Genomic DNA, 22,196 nt, shown 5'->3' on the forward strand with positions numbered 1-22,196 from the left:
TACTTCTGAAACAATGGTGCTAGAATCAGGAAAGTGCTTTATGCTGAGTCAAAAGAGATGGTTTAATATTAATTACCCAGCAGAAGCTAATTTAAGTAGCCTTCTAGATATGCCCAGGGGTGGGAGCACCTGAGCTGTCAATCAGTGAAGTCCATATCATTGCACTGCTGACAGGGAAGAGCCGATTCCACGTCCCTGTTTTTTGAAACTCAGGTGGCAGAGGAGTGCAGAGCAAGCATTCCTGTGGACTGCAGCAAGCAGGAAGGTTCACAAATGAGAGAGTGTTTTTTTTCGATATTGGGATTCCAAATTCACTAAAAATGTTTAACTGACGTGATCTGTCTCCAAAATAATAATGTCAAGACTCTTCCAAATTCTGGTTGATAAATCTCATCCCTAAAAGGCACAGATATAGATATGTATGTTTAATTCCTGAATGTACATTCTGGAATGTTGGTTGCTAGTTGCTGCAGGGAATTGTACTTTTGTCCTTTCGGTGTTTCATCTGGTGGTGCAGTGTCTGATTTGTATGCAAGGACAAGTTCCCCCACATTTTTTTTTTTTTTAGTTGTCCTTTTTATACTTTTTTTTAAAACCTGTGTTTGCAAGGAGCCAAAAATAAGATCTCAAGTACTGTCTACCTTTCCTTTGCTGATTGGTTCTCTAGCCATTTACACAGATAGTAAAGCATATGGCTTTCTGGTAGTTTGTCTTTCTGCCCACATTTATTAAAGGGAATGATGTTAGTTGGTTGCTAAACAGGTTACAGAGTCAGCTCTAACACAGATGTATTGCATCTGTTCAGGTGCGCAAACTGGAAAACTACCAGTACCTGCACTTTGCATATTGTACACTGGCTTGCACAGCTTCTGTGAGTTACTTAGTTTTGTACCTTTTTAGGTTTATGTAAGTTAGCTTCAAATAAAGCTAATAAAGAAGTAAAGAAAGTGCTCTTATTAACTAAAAAATAATTGGGTGGGTGGGTGCAGCCTAAATAACAAGATGACTAGTATTGTATTTTATTGCTTTTGCAACTTTGTATTGCAGTGCTTGAAAAATTAGACAATTTCATTAGAAAAAGAGATATGTAAATTATTTCCTTACAGACAGAAAGGACAAATAATTTAGTATGTTTAACATTTCCACCTTTCACTTAGGTCTGATAATTTTGTTGCTACTGTCTGACAAACTATATGAGAAATTCCTTAATACTTCCTCAACAAAATACTAATTTTTGTCAAATACCAATGCCTGGGAATACTTAAATATTGCTTTTGTAAGATGGGTTAAGGAATAACTGCTAGGTGATGAACTTTTTATATTACTTTCATTGGACAATAAATAGCAGTCGGTCCTCAGGACATTTTTCTTTTTATAGGATAAAGTGCGCACAGAAAGCTATCGTGACTTCATATATCTAAACCCACACATCTTTAGAGATAAGGTAAGTGAGCTGGCTTTAAAGCTGTTAATGTACTTGCAGTATGTGATGCTGTAAGGTAATAAAAGTCTCCTGGATTGGATTCCTTCTACAACTGGGATACTGAATCTTTTTGACAAGGCTTTGATTGAATGTACTAAAGTCCTATTACATGGAGAGCATTATTCAGCTGCAGAAGGGTGCAGAATACTGATAAGAGAAATGCTGATCAGCATTGTCATTGTTCAGTGTGCTCTCATGAGTATTCATTAATTATGATGACAAGGTTTTGTTGAGGTTTTTCTTGTTTGTTATTCTTAAGTGGTGTCTGAAATAAGTGTGTGCAGGTGTGTGCACACTTACGATGCATAATCTACCACAAGTGAATTTCTAACCTGTGTGTTGCATGATAAAAGCTTCATAAAGCCCCCTGAGGTACTGACTTCTGGAAAGAGTTCAGATACCAACGTTTTGGTTTGAGTGAAACCCATATAAATAATTCCTTCCTGGTAAGTTTATAAAAACATTATTAGCACGTTCTGCTTTTGCATGGGACTGAATTTGGTTTCTATGTGAAGAAATTATGGAATAAGAGTAAACAGTAGGAAAGGAAGAACTCTATCAGTATATGCCACGGAAGAGTCATCTCTCACTCATTTCATCCTTTGCCTCTGAAAGGGACCTTTTCCCACTGACTCCATTTATTGGCTCTTGATCAGAAATGCACACTTAGAAATTGCCTTCAGTGAAAGTATATCTACATCTTCCACGCAGAATTTTATTTTATTTTCTGGAAAGAATTATACCTTGGAGCTTGCAGTTAAAATAAGTTTAATGTCTTTTTTTTTTAATTTTTAAACTCTAATAACAAAGGGTACTCTGGGAGCATTTCTTTGACTTAATTATGCTGGGTCTGTAATCTAGACTCCTGTTGAGCAAAGAAGATTATGCCTGAACTTGTGCTGTGCTCCTTCTATGATACAAAGAATGGTCCCTAATCTTGTCTTGGAGCTAGAGAGCAGATATCTCTATATTTTCCTAATTACAGAAGTATTCCCTATACCAACTGCAAACACACCTTGCCATTTATGGGAAACACTTGCAGCATTTCATTCATAGATAAAAATATATTGTCTTAAGATCCAAATGTTGGGTATGTGCAGAAAAGCAGTTCTGCTTGTGGAAAGTAATCCCATCAAATTCTTCCAACTTTTCCCTTCTCCAGGATAGCCAGTTTTCTAGAACTGATAGGTACACTAGCAGGGTCTCTGCTGGGTCTTCTTGGACTGAACTGGCGCTGTATGTTTCTGTGTATTGTGGTAGTTTGTGAAACATGTATAACCATGGAAATAGCAAGAGGAATAGGAACATCTGCTGTTATAGACCATTTTTTACCTGGAACAAATACTGCTTCACCTTGAAGATTATTCATGGGCAATTGCCTATGCATGCCAATATATGCATGCTTAGGTAGACAGTGCTAATTGAGTAAGGAGTTATAGGACAATCATAGTCAGAACTGATCATCTGGGTTTTTAGAGACTACATCATCTGAAAATTTGCCTTAGGAATCATGTATTCTGACTGGGGGCAGACAGAATATTGATTAGGATGTACTTTTCAACCTTTGGGCTTTTGATTCTCAATTGTCTAGCAACATCAATAATTTTAAAAACTTAAGTTAGAATAATCAAAAATAGTGCTTGAAAAGGGTAGGAGAAACCAGGAATACATTTTTTGTGGAAGAAAAATGCTGAGTTTGGTTGCAGTACAGACCACAAATTTGCAGGCAGATCATTCAAAAATAGGTACTTTCTTAATTTTTAGCACCTGCCTGACCAATTGTTGGGTCTCTGGGTTCTTGCTTAAAAAATCCATACCATAAGGCTGAAGTCTGCCCGTCTTCTCTGCTTGCTTCTATATAATGGATCTTATAGAGATAACTAGTTTATATTTTTATATAATAATTGACAACATTTCAAAACATTTCAACATCTCTTCAACTGCTAATTGGTTTTACATTTTGTGGTGAAATAGATTTTTTTCTTTCATTTTGTTTTCTTAAAACTATTGCTGCTCCAAGTTCTGTTAGTGTTGGGAGAGGCAAAAGTACTAATTTTGAAAACTGCAATAGATTTATTTGCTTATTATTGTTGCAGAGCTCTGCCTTGCTAGCATGGAAATTGTATAGATCTATTAAAAGGGCACATTTGTGCCAGAATGGTTTGTCTTTTATGTTGGTGTTTTGAATTGTTTGTGTTTTACTATATTCACATCTTAACATAAGATCTAAACATGCCTTCCAAGGTCCTGCTGAATTTTTGTGTACATAATTACAGTAGGTAGAATCTGGAGAAATTTGTTTAAATGATTTATGTTGCTGCCCATCTCACAATGGTTACTCTGGGCGGCATACAAGAGTTAAAACAACAACTACAACTGATAACCCAAATGCAGATTGTAGAGGCATTTGTAGAGATTCATCAAGCATAGCCGTATCATAACTCAGTGCCTCAATCATAGCTATTCAGTGATTGAGGAAGTTGCAGAACTTGAATATTTGTCTGCATGCAACTTCCCTTGCTCAGTGTCATACTGAAAAGCAAAATGTAAGTACCCAGAACTTTACAGATCACCACCATCATGATCATCAACATATAAAGATGAAGAAAATATTTCATTTATAGCCTATATGGCTGGAGAATTACCTGAAATTTCCATATATGAATAAAAAATCTGCCAGAGAAAGTTCAGAAAACTGAGTCCAGGGGTTTGTAAATGGTTCCTGCAGGAAAGGGAGATGTCAGTGTCTCTGAAGAGAACATTTGCATGCCCCTCCTTAAAAGGCTAACCATGGACCCAGCTGTATTGAACAACTGTTGCCCAGTCTTTAACCTGCCTTTTTAGGAAATGTTATTGAGATGGTAAGACAATAGCTACAAAAGACTCCAGAAGAAACAGATTATCTGGATCCCTTTCAGTCAGGGTTCATGCATTGGTCATTCTTGTTGATTTTTGACAGGGCTTAGAAATCCTGCTAGCTCTTTCAGTGGCTTTTAATACCATCTACCAATGGTATCCTTGTGGTCCGCATGTGAAGGTTGAAAATTGCAGACACTATTATTCAGTGATTGGTTGCTTCCTAAATGGCTGATTCCAGTTGGTGTGCACGGAGGGGGGAACTTAGAACTTAACCCTGTACCCCATCTTATTTAACATCTGTATGGTCACCGGGGAGGCCCTCCAAAAGTTTGGAGTCCAGTTATATTTCCCTCTCCAAGGCCATCTGATGCCTGTAGGCTGTAAGTATCTGTATGATTGAGATCAACCCTGACAAGTCAGAGGAGCTGAGGGTTCAGACATCAAATGGACTAACTTTTATAAAGGTTTATCATGGAGTGAGTGAAAAATAAAGCAACATATTAATAGGAAGTTAAGCTAACTGATTAAGGCCTTCAAGAAAGTTGTAGTCACAGTACATATCTAAATGTCTACATATTTAGATGCTATTAGATTTTTCAGTGCTTGCTTAGAACTGCTACATTTAGTATTATCCAGTTGTTTAAAAAATCTCAACTGATCTTTTGTAGGTCTAAAAAGTGGCAATCTCATATGTACTGGGATAGTGCTTGAAACAAATTTCTAAAGTGAAATGAAAACCACTAAATATGAAAGAAAGAGAGAAAAAATTAATTCACCACAAACAAAGCAGCTTGTCAGATATTGGCAGCTTGACTAATTCTTGTGCTCTTGAACTCTTTTATGTCCTTCTACTAGCCATCTCTATCTTGTAGTTTTTCTTCATATTTGTTTTTTCAGCTTATATTTGAATAATAAAACAAAGATGTTACAAATATACACTCATATTCATCAATGAACAGCATATTCTGCTTAGGGAATTTGAAATTGGAAGACGGCTCAAGGGGTATGCTGGATAAACAAGATAAACTCACTTACCTTGTGATTAAAGACTGAGAGTCTGCAAGTTATGTCTAGGCTTGGTAAACAAAATAATTTTATATGGGAAGATATTATCATTTTACATAATAAAAGTGCAGTAGAATACTGGTAGAATGCCTTTCTGTTCCCTGTTAGCAAATAGCATCCTGCCAATAAAGTTTAAGCAGAAGAGTAAATTGCAAAGATAATGCTGTTTGCATAACCCTGATATGTTTGCAGGTCTATTTTTCCTTAATATTTAGAGTCTTAGGCTGGAGCCCATTTTTTTCAAAAACTTTCAACCAAAAAGAATAATCAGCAATGGTACTATATACGCTAATTTGCTTTTTTATTATTCACTAAATAGAAGAAAAGGAAAAGAATACACAAAATTATATAAAAAGAAAAAAGCTGAAACAAAGGAAACAAAAACATACAAAATACATATTTACGAACATACATACAGGTAATCCTCACATAACAACCCTAATTGGGACTGGCGCTAGGCAAAACGGTTGCTAAGTGGGAAATCACGTGACTACGACTGTTTTCCAGCTGGAAAGAGACAAAGACTATTCAGTTTCATACCTTCGGCTTTTGTTTGCCTCCTAACCGCCGCCCTGCCCTTTGGAATGCTTGAGTGCTTGCTTACTATCTTGTATGCATTGAAAGCAATACGATTGCACTGCAGCCTGGGGCTGGCATCCACAGGTGTGGTACGCAAACAGCTTACTCTCTTGAAATCCATTTCTCTCCAGTCTCTCTGCTCTGCTGTTGGGGTTGTGAAATGTTAGTACAAAAACCCTGAGGAGGAGAGAGGATTCATTCCTCCCTCGTGGAGAGCCATGAGGAGAAGAGAAGAAAATGAGGGAAACTGGAAAAAAGGCGGGCTCCAAGCCCCTCCCACACAAAGCAGCAAAGCTAAGCTGCAGTGAAGCCACCCCTCCCTTTGTGCTAGTGTGAGACAGGCTTGGTTGAAACCCCATATTTTCCAACATCTGCAACATCTCCAACATCTGCAAGGTAGGGAGGAGAAACAAAGCAAGCAGTTTCTGTAGGCAGTCTCTCTTCTGCCTGACCCTTTCCCATTGCCGATCTCATTGCTTTTGATGTACAGAAGAGCAAGCAGCTTAGTCTCCTGAAACTTCTTCCTCTCCAATCTCTCCGCTCTGGGGATGGGGGCAAGAATCAGTCAAAAGAGAGATTGCCCACAGAAATCGCTTGCTTTTTTCTCCCCCCCCCCCCCCCGCAGAGTGGATAGATTGGAGAGAAGGAGATTTAAAGAAAACAGCTTACTTTCTTGCAAACCCTTTCTCTCCAATCTCTTTGCTCTGCAAGGGGGGGAAAAAAAAGGAAAAAACACAGGTCAGCCACAGGACAATCCATACTGACTATAATGGTGATCACGTGACTGAGGGATGCTGTGAAGGTCGTAAATGGGCCATAAAGTTATTTTTTCAGCACAATCGTAACTTCGAGGGCTACCTGTATATCAATAAATTGAAGCCATGACTCATTTACATTGCCAATTTGTTTATAACACCAACAATACAATCTGTAACGATATTTTCTGTGGTGCAGTTTTAGTGGAGTGTGGTCCCATATTTTATCTTTATGATCTGTTACTGATGATTTTCTGGGGGAAAAAAAAGCCTTGCTGAAATGCCAAAGGAATATTATGCTATTGAAAATTCCAGTGAAATTCATCAAGTTGAAATCCCAATTCATTTTTCCCACTTTTTTAAGGCTTCCAAGAAGACCTGTCATACATAAAGTCTTTTATATGATATTAGTCATCAAATTGGCATTTGCTATTAAATGAAAAAACTGTATTGTTCAGTGTTAATGGTCTTAGTTGTTCAGACCTGGATACTGAAGGATTGAACTAAATTGATGCTTATGATCATTATTTTTACAAAACATATGCAGTAAGAACATATATAATTAATTTTCTAGTTTTATAAAATCTGCTTCCTCGTTTCTTATATTAAACACATTTATCTTAGTGCTTAAAAAGAGACCAATCAAGAAGGAAAAGGAGAATGGTCAGGAATTGTTTCTTCCTTTTTCAAACATCTAAAGTAAATTTTAAATGTTACAAGTCTGTTTCTGAAAATGAAAATTGTTCCAGGAAAGTAAGGATATGTTCTTTAAACAAGAGTTTATAGGTTCGCAAACAAATCCGTTTCATACTTTCCTTTCTTCCTTGCAGGACCTCTCTTTTCATTTCTTAAGCTTAAAAGTTATTGCAAAACCTCTGGTTTGTTTTGAATTGTGAACTAAGAATAAAATAAAGCCTCCCTCAGATTCTAGCTTGACAAACCATGAACTATTTTACAGTAAGTTTTTGCTTGCTGGCTTTTTATTGCCTGATTTAGCTGCTGTTAGTGACAGTGGAAGTCAGGTGAAACTAATGCATGAGCATGCATGTTTATTATCATGAAGCCAGTATCCTGCCTATGTCTGTTTTGTGATGGTTTCATCAGTAAGAAATAGGCTCCTGGCATGGCATATCGTACTGGCCTATTCACCACCTGATCTTTCCATCTCCTTCCTTCCCTCCTCTCAGCCACTAATATCCATCGCTTTTTCCAGGTCTTTTCTTCCCCTAAACCACTTCTGCTCAAAATAGCAATATTTTGGTCCATGTCTCAAATAAAACAGCACTGGTTCATTTGATATTTGGACCAAAACATCCAAAATGCATGTTTTAGTTCAGGTACCAATCACCCCAAACCAGTTGTTCCTTGAACAGTACAGCTTATGCACGGAATTTTTTTTTCCTTTTCCAGAATGTAGATAATAGTTTGATGGGTTTAAGTTACAGGAAGGCAAAGTCCAACTGAATGTTAGAAAGAAGAAGCAATTTGATAGTGGAATCAGTTAACCAGAGGTGTAATGGGCTTTTCTTCACCGGCTATGTTCAAGCAGAGGCTAGATAGCCATTTTCCTGGGATTCTTTAAGTCAGATACCTGCACTGAGCAGGAAGTTCGATGTGATGGCTTAAGTGGCCTGTTCCAATACTGTGATTCTAAGTGTTTCTTGCCTCTGGTCTATTGGCAAGCAATTTTGTTGAAGGCTGCCAGATGTCCTGGTGTTGCTGGTTGTTGTGAATATCTCAGAATTGCAACAGGAGTTCAGAAGTGCCATATGTTTTTGCTCTGTATCTGAAGAGGGTGGCTTTTTTGCAGGGCGGGAGTGGGAAGACATACGCTTATAACAGCAAGACATAAAATGGTTTTTAATGAATACTTTAAACACCGAAGACTTTCAGTACATCTTTTTAAAAATTCTCTTTCTTTTTAAGAAAACATTAAAACTGAGGATTCATGAATAGGTTTTGGGCTACAGATACTATTTCATAACATAACCTTCACCATTATTTTGTAATCATCACCTAACTGCAAAATTTTGTGTGTTTTTTTGTATTTTGCTAGATTGTCCTAGATGTTGGATGTGGCACTGGAATCCTCTCCATGTTTGCTGCCAAAGCAGGTGCAAAAAAGGTGATAGGAGTGGATCAATCTGAAATTGTCTACCAAGCGATGGACATCATTAGGTAGGCACATTTCACAAATTGCCTAAAATAAGCTAAATAAAACCAGGTTATAGGAAGTGATTTAACCCAGGTTAGCTTTATGTTTTTTCCACATCTGCTGCCAGAGAAGCTGATGATATTCTGAATAGGTATCTAATGCCAGTAATGAATTGGATGAAGGACTAACACATTCAGATTTGATCCTGATAAGATAGAGAAACAGAAGAACCTGAGAACAGGATTTAAAGCCTGTTTTGGATGTAGTATCAGGTTTGCAGTCTGGGGTTGCTTCTGGAATCTCAGAAGATGTTATAGCTAGGAATATCTTTCCCCAGGTTAAGCTGATAAGCCAACTATACCTGTTCCTTACTGGGTGAAAACTGGATGTAGTGACATGTACCCCAATTATTGCAATCCACTGTACCACTTTTGAAGTGTCCATAAAATATGGAGTTGATCCAGTGTATATCAATGAAAACATTGGTAGGTACTCACAGGCAAAGATTTGTTTCCAAACACAATTCAAAATATGGTGATGAACTTTAAAACTCTCAAAGACTAAGTCCAGAATATTGTAGTGGTAACCAGTTTGACTGCTCCCTAAGATTTTTTGGAGAAGACCATTTCTATGTCCCAACTTGGTGGAAGCACTTTTTATTGGGAGAAAAGTAAGGACCTTCTCCATGGCCACACCTAAACAATGGAACTTCTTATTTAGTGGGCTAGGTTGGCATCATATCTAATGGTATTTTGTTAATGGGTCAAGATGTTCCTTTTTAGGAAGGCATTCATACACAGGCAGTGTTATCTCTTGACCTGCCTGCTTTATGAGTTTTATTTTTTATTTTTTGTAATTCGTTTTTAGTGTGTACTTTTGTATTTAAAATGCTGAAAGCTGCACTAGAAGAATTAAATATATATATATATATATATATATATATATATATATATATAGCAGAAAACATGAATAGTTGGGGACAGGAAATATTTATATGCACCTTTCCATAATCTTTCAGTTCTGGATGATTTGTCTGTCTCCAGCGGCCATTAATGTGCCTAAACAATCTGGCTCCCATTGACAACAGAATCCTTTGTAATAGCAGCCTAAAAACCATGCTATTAACCTTTATGTAAAGTTACTTATCAATTGTGCATTTTACTTCATCTTCTGCATCTTAACTACTAGATTGTGGGCAGAGAATAGAATAGTGTAAGCACTTACTCTTCCCTGAGTGCAATATTGGTCCTCTAATCATGGTGGCTTTGTGGGAATTGTTCATTAAAGTCAAATACATCACAGAATTAATGATAATGCTTAAAGAAAAAATGAAGGGAATTTGTTGATTCTGGAAGTCAATAGACTTCAAGTAGACCTATTTTTGTTCCATGACTAGAAACTAAATGGAAGCTGGGGATTCTTTGGTTCTTAATAAAGACCAGTGGGCTGTAAATAGCCCATGTCACACTTGTTTTATTTTCTGTTGGATGAAATTCTAACTATGCTGTTCAAGAAAGTCTGTGTTATACATGTTTGGGGAATAATCTTCCTATAATTCATCATTTTATTTGTAAGCAATGGAGAAAGGAAGTACTCACTTGCTTTGAAAGGTTGGTTTATTTATTTTTTTTTTTTTTAAAGCAGTACTTCCCTAGTGCTGTCACTAAAGAAACTATGATCTTGCAGATAGAAAATCATTTGTTTTATTATTTGCAAGAATATATTAAGTCATACATCAAAGGCAAAGTGTCTACTCTATGGACTGTGGAATAAAGAATGGTGGATGCCATTTATTTGTGTCACTTATTTCTTCGGAAAAGAAAGTGGAGGGGTACCAATACCTTTGACCATATCTGTATTTTCTATTTCGTGTTTAACAACTTTTATCAAGTTTGTGACTGTCACAATTATTAGACTCTCAGCTGTTTACAGTACTTAAGAGGAAAATGGGCATTTAAAATACAATGTTCTTGGAAAGCCTAAAACAATTATAAAAATAACTTTTTATATATAATTTAGTATATACCAAACCAAAAATCAAATTAAGCATCCTATCATTTACCATAGGCCCTCCAAAATACTTCAGTTTCCAAAATTTCCAGGGTGCCAAAACAGTGGGGGCCAGTTTAATTTCTAAGTGGAGTTTTGAAAAGCAGCTCATACAAGCCTTCTCCTGCCATACTTCATGGAACTGGGGAATCACAAGCAGTTTCTCCCAAGATGCACATGTCGGGCAAGTCAATTCTGGTTTGAGAAGTCCTGCAGATACCTCATTGCCAATTCACATAGGAGTTTATAGGTAATGACAAGCACTTTAAATTGCACTCAGAAGCTGATAGGAAGCCAGTAAAGGTGAATATGCTCTTGGTGAAAGATTCTAGCTAATAACAGGGCCATTGTGTTCTGGATTAATTGAAGCTTCCAAGTGGTCTTCAGAGGCAGGCACCAATATAGTACATCACAGTAGTTTAAAGGGAGTGAGTGCTTGGCTGACTTCTCCACCTGCACCAATTGTCCACTAAGGTAGGAGGGCTAAAACAGTGCCCCCATTTGCCAGACCTCATAGGCAATCTAGAAGGATACGATGGTCAATGGTATCAAAGGCTGGTGAGAGCTCTGAAAGGACCAGGGGGCACGCTGCCTCCATCCAGGTTCCTCACAAGAGTCAAAGGCCAGTCACAAGAGTGACTAGTGCTGTCCCACCCGATGCTCAGGCTTGAACTCTCACTGAAACAAGTCCAAATAATCTGCCTCCTCTAGAGTGCTCCATAGCTGCTCAGTGACTGCAGTCTCAGTAACCTTTTCAAGAAAAGGAAGGTTAAAGACAAGACAATAGTTATTAAGAGTGGCTAGGTTCAAGAAGAGAGTCTTAAGAAGTAGGCTATAGAGAACCGCAGAGATGTCCTTGGAGGAGGAATGTAGCAATTAGCAAAATATTAATTAAGTCCAGGAAAGGAAGAAAATGTTAGAAGCTTAAGCTGATTCTGCCTTAACTTTCTTTGGTATAAGAGGGAGTGAAGGAAAAATGCTATCAGACTTTCTGTTACTATAGCCCGTATCAGTAAAGAGTTCTAGTATTTCTTGTGGAGTGTGTTTCCTGACATGGCCTACTTCAAAGGGCTGAAGGGGCAAACTGCATCCTCTTTCAGGGTTGCAAATATCAACTGATCATCTTCTGGAGCTGACTGTTGCATTCTCTCCTGCTCTCTGAAAAAGCCAGGAAGGGCATGGATCCATAGGTGGCTGAGGACATACTGGAGAGCACCCTATTCACTTCTTTGCAGTCCAAAAGCCAAAATGAATCCCAGATAAAATGGCAAAATACTGCCTCAGTCATCACATTCCATTCTGCCTATGAAGAGTCAAGAGATGAGTGAATCTGGGTGACTTTATCCACACAAAGCTGCACGCTCATTGCAGCAGCCAGGTAGGAGGTATGCGAGACCCCCTTCCCAAAGAGAGTTGACTGCTCTAAACAAGGCTACTGCCTGCCAATGCAATAAGAGAGAAGTAAATGTGCTTCTCCTACTGTATTGCCACAGTGGAGGTTTGAACTTGAGCTTGTGTCCATGCTTGGTCAAGTTAGCTTCTTGCCTTTCTCCACCAGTGCTCCAGGCATGATTATGTTGCTTCATCTCCTGGAGCTCCTCAGTAAACCAAGTTGATGTATAGAGAGAGGCCACTTGGGTGTAATTTCATCAAGTGGCCAGGTCACCTCTTTGTATCAGCAGGCAACCAGGCGCTCAACAAAACTGCTCGTAAGATTTTTGGGAACCTCCCCAAGCATTGGTGGAGTGTTTGGGGACTATCAAGGATAGACTTAATGTCCAGGGAAACCCAGAATTAAATGAGAAATGAGCCATTAATTTCAAAGATTTATTTAACATTACTCTTGATTGGATGCCAGTAATTATATTTAACATAAATGTTGCCATAGCATCCTAATGTGGTTAATGTTTTATGTTTCATATGGAATTGCTGAGTTCATGAAGCTTTTCACCCATAGTTTGCTTTTGCAATGCTGTTTGTCCTCTAAAATACTAAAATTGTAATGAGGTTACTGGCTTCTGTTGCAAGTCAGATGTAAGGAGACTATAGTATAATAAATGTTTAAGAAAGAACATAGATAACCATTGTGGTAGAGAAATAAATCCCAATGGTGTGAATAATTACTCTGTCCTCTCTAGTATTAGCTGTCATGACAACGGCATAAGAAAGAAAGATTGATATGTTGTGCTTCAGAGAAAGTAAATGCTATTAAAATTTAATCTTGAGTTTCCTTGAACACATCTTTATTTAAAATATGAAACAATAGGATATCCTTAAAGGAAATTGGTATTACACCATCATGCTTGGGCTAGAATACTGCAGTTAACTGGGATGATTGTCTTCACAAGCACAGTACAATCAGTTACTTGTTATAACTTAGTTGTGTCATCTGGATAAAATTTCCATTTTTTTGTTGTTTAGTCGTTAAGTCGTGTCCGACTCTTCGTGACCCCATGAACCATATTGCACTAGGCCTTCCTGTCCTTCACTGCCTCCCTGAGTTTGCTCAGTTTCATGCTCAAAATTTCCATTTATCAACAGGTTAAAAATCATTTTGTCAGGTTTAGTATCTGAATGTAATTCTTTTATAAAAGGCTTGCACAACACTTAGGTGAATTCCTCTAGATTTAGAAATTGTGAATATTTGAGTAAAGCCACCAAAACAGACTTCTTCTATTTGTCTCTGATCATGTAGTTAAAACTTGAATTAATATGTAATTCATCTTTAACATAACTGTAACAGCAAAGAACAGCTCATTGGAAGGATTGATAATGAAGCTCAAGCTCAGATACTTTGGTCACCTAATGCAAAGAGAGGACTCTTTGGAAAAGACCCTGATGCTGGGAAAGATGGAAGGCAAAAGGAGAAGAGGACGGCAGAGGATGAGATGGTTAGATAGCATCACTGAAGCAATGAGCATGAAATTGAGCAAACTCAGGGAGGCAGTGAATGACAGGAAGGCCTGGCGCAATATGGTTCATGGGGTCACGAAAGTCGGACACGACTTAACGACTGAACAACAACAACAACAGCAAAGAAGACAATTTGCAACATATGAGTATATTTCAAGATCATCTGTTAATCAGCTTCTAACTGATGGGATGTGAAAAATCAAATAAGAGATGTTAATACTTATTGAGGCTGTACAAAACATTTGAAACAGGTAAACAGGTGCTTTGCAAAAGACATTAATGCAAATTAGTGTTAGTCTCTTCAAAGCATTAAAGCAGCCTTTGGAATGCTTATATAGCTGCTTCAAAGGTTTTTCCCTAGCTGTTTTTATATAATGATTCTTACATAGTCCTTCACTTCTCTGGCATTCCAATTAGAGATTTTATCTGGTCAAACACATGCATGCCTAGACAACTGGGGACAACCTTTGAAGTAGCCACATAAGCATTCCAAAATATGTGGCTACTTTAATGCTTTGTGGAGGGGTGCTGATACTAACAGACCATGCAAAGTGCCCTTTTTGAATGCTTTGCAACCCCTAACATTTCCAGACACCAACCTATTTGCTTTCCCATTTTTCCTTGACGTTTGCATAAGTAGCTTACATTTTCTACACCGTGTTTCCTTTCTGAATATAGACTTGCATCTTCAAGTGACAATTGTGCTTCTTCAAGTGTGTCTTGTGTCTTGGAGAAGAGTAAGCTGTGTTATATTAATAAATGATTACACATCTCAGTCAACAACTCTCCATTAATGTTGCAGTGCTTATGGAAGCAATAGCTACTTTTCTAAACTATTGAAAAAGCATCCTTGAGACTCAGAAGGCTAAAAACACTGTAGCTATCTGGAAGAAATGCTAGCAGTTTCATAGGAAGTCTTGTCCCTGTGTTAATACCAGCAAAGTCTTAGCTGAAAAGCAGAAGCATATGATCCTAAGCAAACTTTTGAAAATGAAGTGGCTGATTCTCTGCTGAACCCAAAATCCCGCTAGCCTATGTTGGTAAGAGGTGGGGGTGAGGGCCTGTTTGTGGATTCCCATAGATCAGTCTAAAACATCCATCCTATTGAGAACAGGAGAGGGAAATTAGCTATGCCAACTACTGACTGGCATACCAAAAAAACTGATGAAAATTCTTAGGGGCGCAGACCAGCTTTGAATTCATTGCTATCTAGATCTCACTGTCCCCTTGGCACAAAAATAGAGTTAGGTCAGAAGGGGTCCTCCATTGTCATCATTATCCTTTTGGATGGTTATTCCTCCTGTTTTGCTTGTCCCTAATTAAGTTCTGAGAACTTAAACTTCCTGTTTACTGTGTCGTATTGCACTCTTGACATGGCCATATATATCTAAGGCAGTATCACTGAAGACTTCTCCTAATGTCTCAGATGTGAAACATTCCAAGTTCTTCAGGGCTGCTTTCCATAGCATCTCACTTAAAATCATACAGGGGATTCCTATGCAAGTGTGATAACTTCAAAACAATGATCATCATTTTCTGAAAACTTTGCATTTTTGTAGTAAGTAATGACGTTTGCAATTCTTGAGTACAGACTGTGTTGCCGTATGAGCAAATAACATTTGTGGAACAGCTCTCTGTTATTACAAGTACTTATTAATAGTACTGTAATGCTGGAGCGCTTTAAGGTAAAACCTAATTAGAAAACATAACATTATAACATGCCCTTGCCTTTGCCTTGCAGACTCAATGGACTTGAAGATAGTATTTGCTTGATCAAAGGAAGAATTGAAGAAGTGGATATACCTGTTGAAAAAGTAGATGTTATCATATCTGAATGGATGGTAAGAATAGAAATGCACTTTGCATAAATACGGATCCATAATTTCCAATGTGGCAGTGGCTCCAAAATATTATGCGGCAAATGGTCATGTTCTTAATTATTATAACTATTACATTCTTGTTCTAAAATGACAGGAAATAATTTGTCCCAGTTATGATATAATGGCATCTGTTTGAAATCTTTTAGACTAGTATTTCAACATAATTTATCATAGCCATAAAATAGCGTTTAGAAGATACCAGAAGAATGCATGCATGCACGTATTTGAATTTACTTGTATGTAGCTAGAAGCTGGAAAAAATTGCTGATGTGTACTGATGTGCTGGCAGGATGTACTATATATTTAAATGCCAAGTGAGCAGGCTTCATATCCAGACAGAATTGTACTTCTGTTCCTGTGAGGTATAGAATTTTAAGAGGAAATTATGTTTAACAGTAATTAGAGTAATTTTACATACAGTAAGCTGTGAAATGAAATCAGCTGTGCAACATGCTGGTGCTAGGCTTTCAGAATATTCGTTTTATTTATAAAGGGAGACAATTCAGTGCATACGCTTGGGAAGAGGCACTTGGGCGTACTTTTCTTCACGTCTTGATGCTTTAAATGTTCCTACAAGAAGGAATTAGTGCAGATAGCAGAGCACGTTAGAGCCATGGGCAGAATTTTCTCCTAAAGCATAAGGATAATTTCCTTGCACACATATAGACACACATGCATGTGTAGGCGCACATACATGTACATAGATATCTATACACTGTAAAGAGGCAAAACACTGACCAGCAGCATTCTCTGTTGCTTCATATCCAGAGCAATTTGCAGAGCTATGACAGAGAAACCATTTCTATGATTAAGCTGTTCTTCTCAGTATTCCTATAACCAATTATCAGGAGGTTGTAGAACTGGCAATAGATCAGGAGTAGTACTCGGTTTGAGGCTGCTTTGAGGAAGGTGAGTTTTTTAGCTACCTCCTCCCCCCATCCCATCTCAGGCTTATCAGTGGGTAGTGATAGTGTATAGTAGTTCTGGTTCCAGCCTCCCTGTTGTTCCTCAGCCAAATGTTGGGTGAGGAATTTTCAACAGTGACCATCTGTATTTTGTTCTGTGCCCTTGGCTTAGAAGCATTATAGCTAATAAATATATCAACAGCAGTAACAGATCATGTGTGTTGCCATGTGTTTCTTTTATCAAGTCTAGGTGATAAATTGATGGGGGAAAAGTAGCAAATGAAGGGATGCTTGACAGATGTAGGCCAGGACTGATATTTCCCCAGTCCTGATAGACAATGTGCAGGAATCACAGGGAAATATGTGGTGTGGAAAGACACAGAACACATCTCTTGTGATCAGTGGAGTCACTGAAGAAATCACATTGGAGCATGTGTGTGCTGTGTGAGGGAATGAGTCCCAGGAAGGATAATGAACAGAGTAATTAGAAAATAGAAAATGGACAAAAAAGAAAGGTTCAGAAAACTAAGGTTAATGGTCTTGGAACATTCTTAAATAGTCTTTTACATGGCATAAATTTCAAAGGCAGCATGACATCAAAATATATAAGACAATATAAAATGTAATAACAAAATAGCAAAGGAAGTGTTTTGAAGGAATGAAGGGTAGTTAGAAATGAGTTGAACTAAACAGAGAGCTTTTTTTGTTATCTAAAGATAAAATTGAATGCAGGAGCATTTTTGTTCAGCAGCCAGGGTCTTATTCTAATTGCTTATTTCTGTTTCTCTGAATCTTGATATACAGAAATGCTTCTGTCACCTAGCTATACAAGTATACAAAGCCCTTATACCTTTTACTCTGCTATTTGTTGTAAATAATAAAAGTACTTCCGTAAAGGTTGAAACACTTCTTACAGTATGCAATAATGAAACATCCTTTCTTCGTTCATCTAAGAAAAAACATGTCATTTGTATGTCTTCAACTGGCTGCTACATGAAATCATCAGCATTCTCCTCACAAATGTGTGCAGTACAGAACACTTTGCTTTAATTAATTTTGAATTAATAATGCAAGGTTTTTATTCTTATTTTTAAAATCTGAACCTTGTCAGTGTAGAAGTAGGAGAGTCTCCAAGCATCATAGGCAAAACATGTCAGGTATAATTCTCTTTCCAGATGGCACCCCTACAGGTGAGGCAGCAGCCTGTGAAATTACATTCTAAATTACACCAGAGATTAGCGCCACACATAGAGCAAAGCATTTTGAGACTGATAATGAATGACTTGATTCAATACGAGGGACAACCCTTTAGTAGCTTACAGGGATGTGATATTGCATAGGAGAGTTTGGAAGGTTGAGGTAAAAACTGCAGAATTAGCATGGAAAATATCAGGAGGAGAACAGCGAGATCTATGAAATACCACAGTTATTTTATTGGGGGTCTGCTTTTTTAGGATGACTGAGAAAGGTAATAATATATTAGTGCAATAATTGGTTGCTTCCAGTGATGGCTTTGTCTTAGCAGAAAGCATTTCTCCTTCCTTGGGGTATAATACCCAATTTTCATTATACCTTTCTATGCTATGTCACACATTTTTGTGGAAGATTCCTTGATTTTCAGAACAGCCTTCATGTACATGTGGGGGGGGAGGGGAGTACAGTGCAGAAGGAGGAACAGCAGACATCTTGGGTCTCTCCTTGTGCAGAAAGAAATGCTCCATGGAGATGCAAAGGTACTGTTGGTTGCAAATATACATATGTCCTGCTATAAAAAAACCTGCTTGCTGTTTGTCCCTAGGGCTGTTGTTTGTGCAAACAGCGGCTAGATAGAGAGAGCTGTTCAGTAGGAAACTGATGAAAGCTTTCCATCACAAGCACATTCTGGATCAAGCTGTTCTGGCTGCTTTTTCCTCAAGATAAAATTGCTATCTTAAGCTTGCTTATTTTACCCTCAGTCCTAAATAAAGTTGGACCTCATCAGTAGAAAAATTACCTCTTTCTAGTTGCTCTGTTCCTTTCTTTAGAGAATAAATTTTCCACCCTTTTGCATATGTTGAGATTCAGACCTACCTTTCCAGCTAGGCACAACTGGCCTTTTAGGTAGAATTATGACCTGGTGTTCAGCATTTCAAGAGGAGCCTAGTCCAAGCCCCCCTTTGCTTTCCAACACAGTACTAAGGAGGAATTCAGAAGCTTTAATTTCCTTTATACATTAACCCAGATTTAATCCAGGGAAACTCTGATTAAACTTAAACTCTGATTTGTAGTTAAAATACAGTTTATAAAGCTATTTAAGCCGTAAGTAGATTAATTTAAGATTCAGATGACACACTGAATTGCTGTTATTCTAAAACAGAAGCCAAATTTACAGTTTCTTCTTTGCATCCATGCCAAGGGGATGGGAGTGGGCTGGGAACAAGAGCATGTATATGGCCTGAGAGGAGGGTATGCTTCTTAATATAAAGCTATTGTTTCTATTCCATCTTGGGTCTTTCTTTACATATTATATACATGCCTCCATACCTGCAAAGTTTGTTGAGATTCTCTATAGTTTCCAGTGGGAGCCTTTCCATGATAAGGGGTCAGCCCTCTTCTCTATCAAACATACCTTTAAGTGGGGGAGATTTAGCTACCACAACCCCCTCAGTCTAAAGCACTCTGTGATCCACTCTCTGGTGGCTTTGTGGCAGGAACTGGTTGAGTTGTCATTTTGGCTTGTGAGACATTTGTAGTTGTCCCTTGCCCATGCTAGATTTGAGCACTGAAGGAGATTTTGTGAAACCCTTTATTATTATTTATGTACAAAAAGAGGGATGCTTTTCAGAGATTTCATTAGCCACATGTTGAATGCACTGATACTACCAATCAGTTAAAGTTAAATCTCTGGCCTCCTCTTCTAGGATGCAGTATAAGAATTGTGAAATGCTTGGTGAAAGAAATTGTTATATCAGGGAATTAATGGCAGTACTTATAGTAAAGAATAAAAGAGCTGCTGGACTATTCTTCAGGATATGTATTTGCAAAAACAAAGTTTATATATGCTACTGCAGAGCTCCCTAAAACTGGTGTATAATTTTACACCATCCCTTTTATTTTTCTTTTCTTTTTCTCAATTTGCAGGGCTATTTCCTTCTCTTTGAGTCTATGCTGGATTCCGTCATTTATGCAAGGGACAAGTATCTGGCCAAAGGAGGCTCAGGTTAGTCTGTTTAAATAAATAGTTCAGCTGTGGGGAAAACTAGATTCTGTTATGCATGACCAAGAACATTATTTTCTGAAATGAATAATGTTTCCATTAGGAGTAGCTCCAAAATAATCATTTCATAGTATGAGTAATGCAAAAGCAATAACAAGATATTTGGACCTTAAAGTAAAATATTATTTTCAAGAATGCTTTGTCTTTTTAAAAATAATTGATGTTCAGTCCTTGAAGAATTTTATGAAACTTTTTAATAGTAAATAATTGGGTAAGAATGCAGTAAAAAGTAGAATGTTGATATAGGAGTACTTCTAATAGATTGTTCTAATGTTGCTGTACAAATTACTAAACAAGGCATAATACAGCCTTATACATGTATGTTTTTGCTGTCATAGCAGAGTTTTCATTTTCATCTTCTCTTCAATTCCCCCCCTCCCCCAATGTTCAAGAACAGATTGGGCATGATACTTGAGAGAAGGGCAACTCTATTCTATTGATATATGTCATGTTGTTGGACAAACAGATTTGGATACAACCCAGTGGAATTCCTTCAGATGGCTGCAAATAGTATTGTATGGAAAATTGTTTACAGGAAGGGGAGAATTAACAATGTAACCTAGATATGAGGTTTAAGAAAGAAGTGGAGAACTACTTGAATCCAGAGGTTCTAGTATCTAGCATAGAAGCAGTTAATCATAGCTGGTTTTCTGTGTTGTGTTTTCCCTTTAAGTAGAACATGATTTTCATGTGTAGTTTCAAGAGAATGAGGCAGGAGAAATCATACCTGTATACTGTTTTATTTTAAACCTGGAACTGTGTGCTTATGTTTGTATGCCACATTGAAAGACAAAATATATTAAACATGCTTGCATTTTTAAAAAATATAACCTATAAGGAAAAATGGTGACATTTCATACTGAATAGACAAAGGAGGCTGGAATATTCTTGCTATGTTGTGAATATTGTCATGCTTGACTAGTTTTTTATTCCCATTTGAGCTATAGAAAGACTTTATAACCATAGAACAAAATTCAGGCCAGTGAGTTTCTCTATGCAACCCTTAAAGGCATCAGGGACTTTTTCAAAGTCCTCTATACTCTAAAGTGGATTATAACTTGTGGCACACTTATATAAATTGTTTCCAGTTACACCAGAGATCTAATAATATTCTAGGAAGTTCTGGGTGTTGATATATTCTGGCTTTTCTTAGGTAAATTGTGTGCTAGTACACCTATTTTATACTTTGCCTTGTTCAACTTACCAAAAATGGAAAGCTCTCGATGATGTCCAAATATAGGATCTTAATTTGTTCTACCCTTCTAAAATCAGAATTGTAAGCTATGTTTCCATCTTACAATAAGCTTTTTCTTTTTAATTAGATTAGAAGCTCCAGCAAGCTCCAGCTGTTTTTACTAACATGAGGAGCCAAATAAGCATTAACAAAAGTGATTCTGACTGAGTATGGGCACAAGCACATGCTAGTGGAAGGTGAAGCTTCTTCTTCCTTATTGGAAAAGGTTATCAGCCAATGATCTTATTTAGAAGAGTAAAGAGAATGTACTCTTCTAAATAAATGAAGAATGAGTGGAATATCTCACTCTTGGTCATTATGTCCATTTTGCCTATAAAGTTGCTCAGATTTGCTGAGGTTTTGACATTATATGGGCAGTGTCTGGATCTGGACTCTTTTTGGCCTGTTGACTCTGATGAAGTGGATAGGGTGTTCTCCAGCATGACTTCTGCCACTTGTGGGCTCAATTCATGCTCTGCTCCTTCATGGAAATGTGTGTGTGTATGTGTGTGAGAGAGAGAGAGAGAGAGAGAGAGATGGGCTGGATCCAAGAATTTGTCAAAAATTTGCTTCAGGAGGGAGGTTGTTGCCGCAGTCTTAAAGAGGCTATGATAAGCTCCCTCCTTAAGAGGTTGTCCTTAGATCCCGCTAATTTTGATAACTGTCATCAAGTGTCCTGCTTTTCCTTTTGGGGCAAGATTGTTGAATGGGTGGAGGGGATGCAGTTGCAAAGTACTCTAATAGGAACCAAAATGGCAGTGCACCCCTCCTAGTCTTGTTAGACCTCTCAGCAGCCTTCCTTCTGTCTACAAGGGTTGGGGATTATTGGCATTGTTTACAATGTTACTGCTCTTTCCTGAGCCATTGATTCCACTTGGTGGTAGTGGTGGAAGCAGAAGTTATCCCATGTGGGATATCTCAGGGTTCAGTTTTCTCTTCTCTGCTTTTACATCAGGAGAGACATTTACATGAAGCCACTGGAAGATGGAAGAGTTATTATTAGTTTGCTGATTATACTTAATCATGTTTCACCACCTGGAAGGGTGCTGTAGAGGTCTTTTCT

At 37.7% G+C, this 22,196-nt stretch overlaps 1 protein-coding gene across 2 annotated transcripts in view; it reads left to right on the forward strand.

The window, feature by feature from the left end:
* The window catches only part of PRMT3 (protein arginine methyltransferase 3), a 75,448-nt gene that overhangs the window by 11,059 nt on the left and 42,193 nt on the right, over positions 1 to 22,196 (forward strand). For both annotated transcript variants that reach the window (XM_088145833.1, XM_007425291.4), the window contains exons 8-11: positions 1,379 to 1,444; positions 8,798 to 8,919; positions 15,600 to 15,699; positions 19,764 to 19,842. In XM_088145833.1, coding sequence (XP_088001959.1) covers positions 1,379 to 1,444; positions 8,798 to 8,919; positions 15,600 to 15,699; positions 19,764 to 19,842 — 367 coding nt within the window. The remainder of the gene's footprint in view (positions 1 to 1,378; positions 1,445 to 8,797; positions 8,920 to 15,599; positions 15,700 to 19,763; positions 19,843 to 22,196) is intronic.

Source organism: Python bivittatus, unplaced genomic scaffold (assembly GCF_059951505.1).
Source record: "Python bivittatus isolate LINGU-HERP-01145 unplaced genomic scaffold, Pbiv_v1 ctg000480_np1212, whole genome shotgun sequence".
In the NCBI taxonomy this organism is placed as follows: domain Eukaryota; kingdom Metazoa; phylum Chordata; class Lepidosauria; order Squamata; family Pythonidae; genus Python; species Python bivittatus.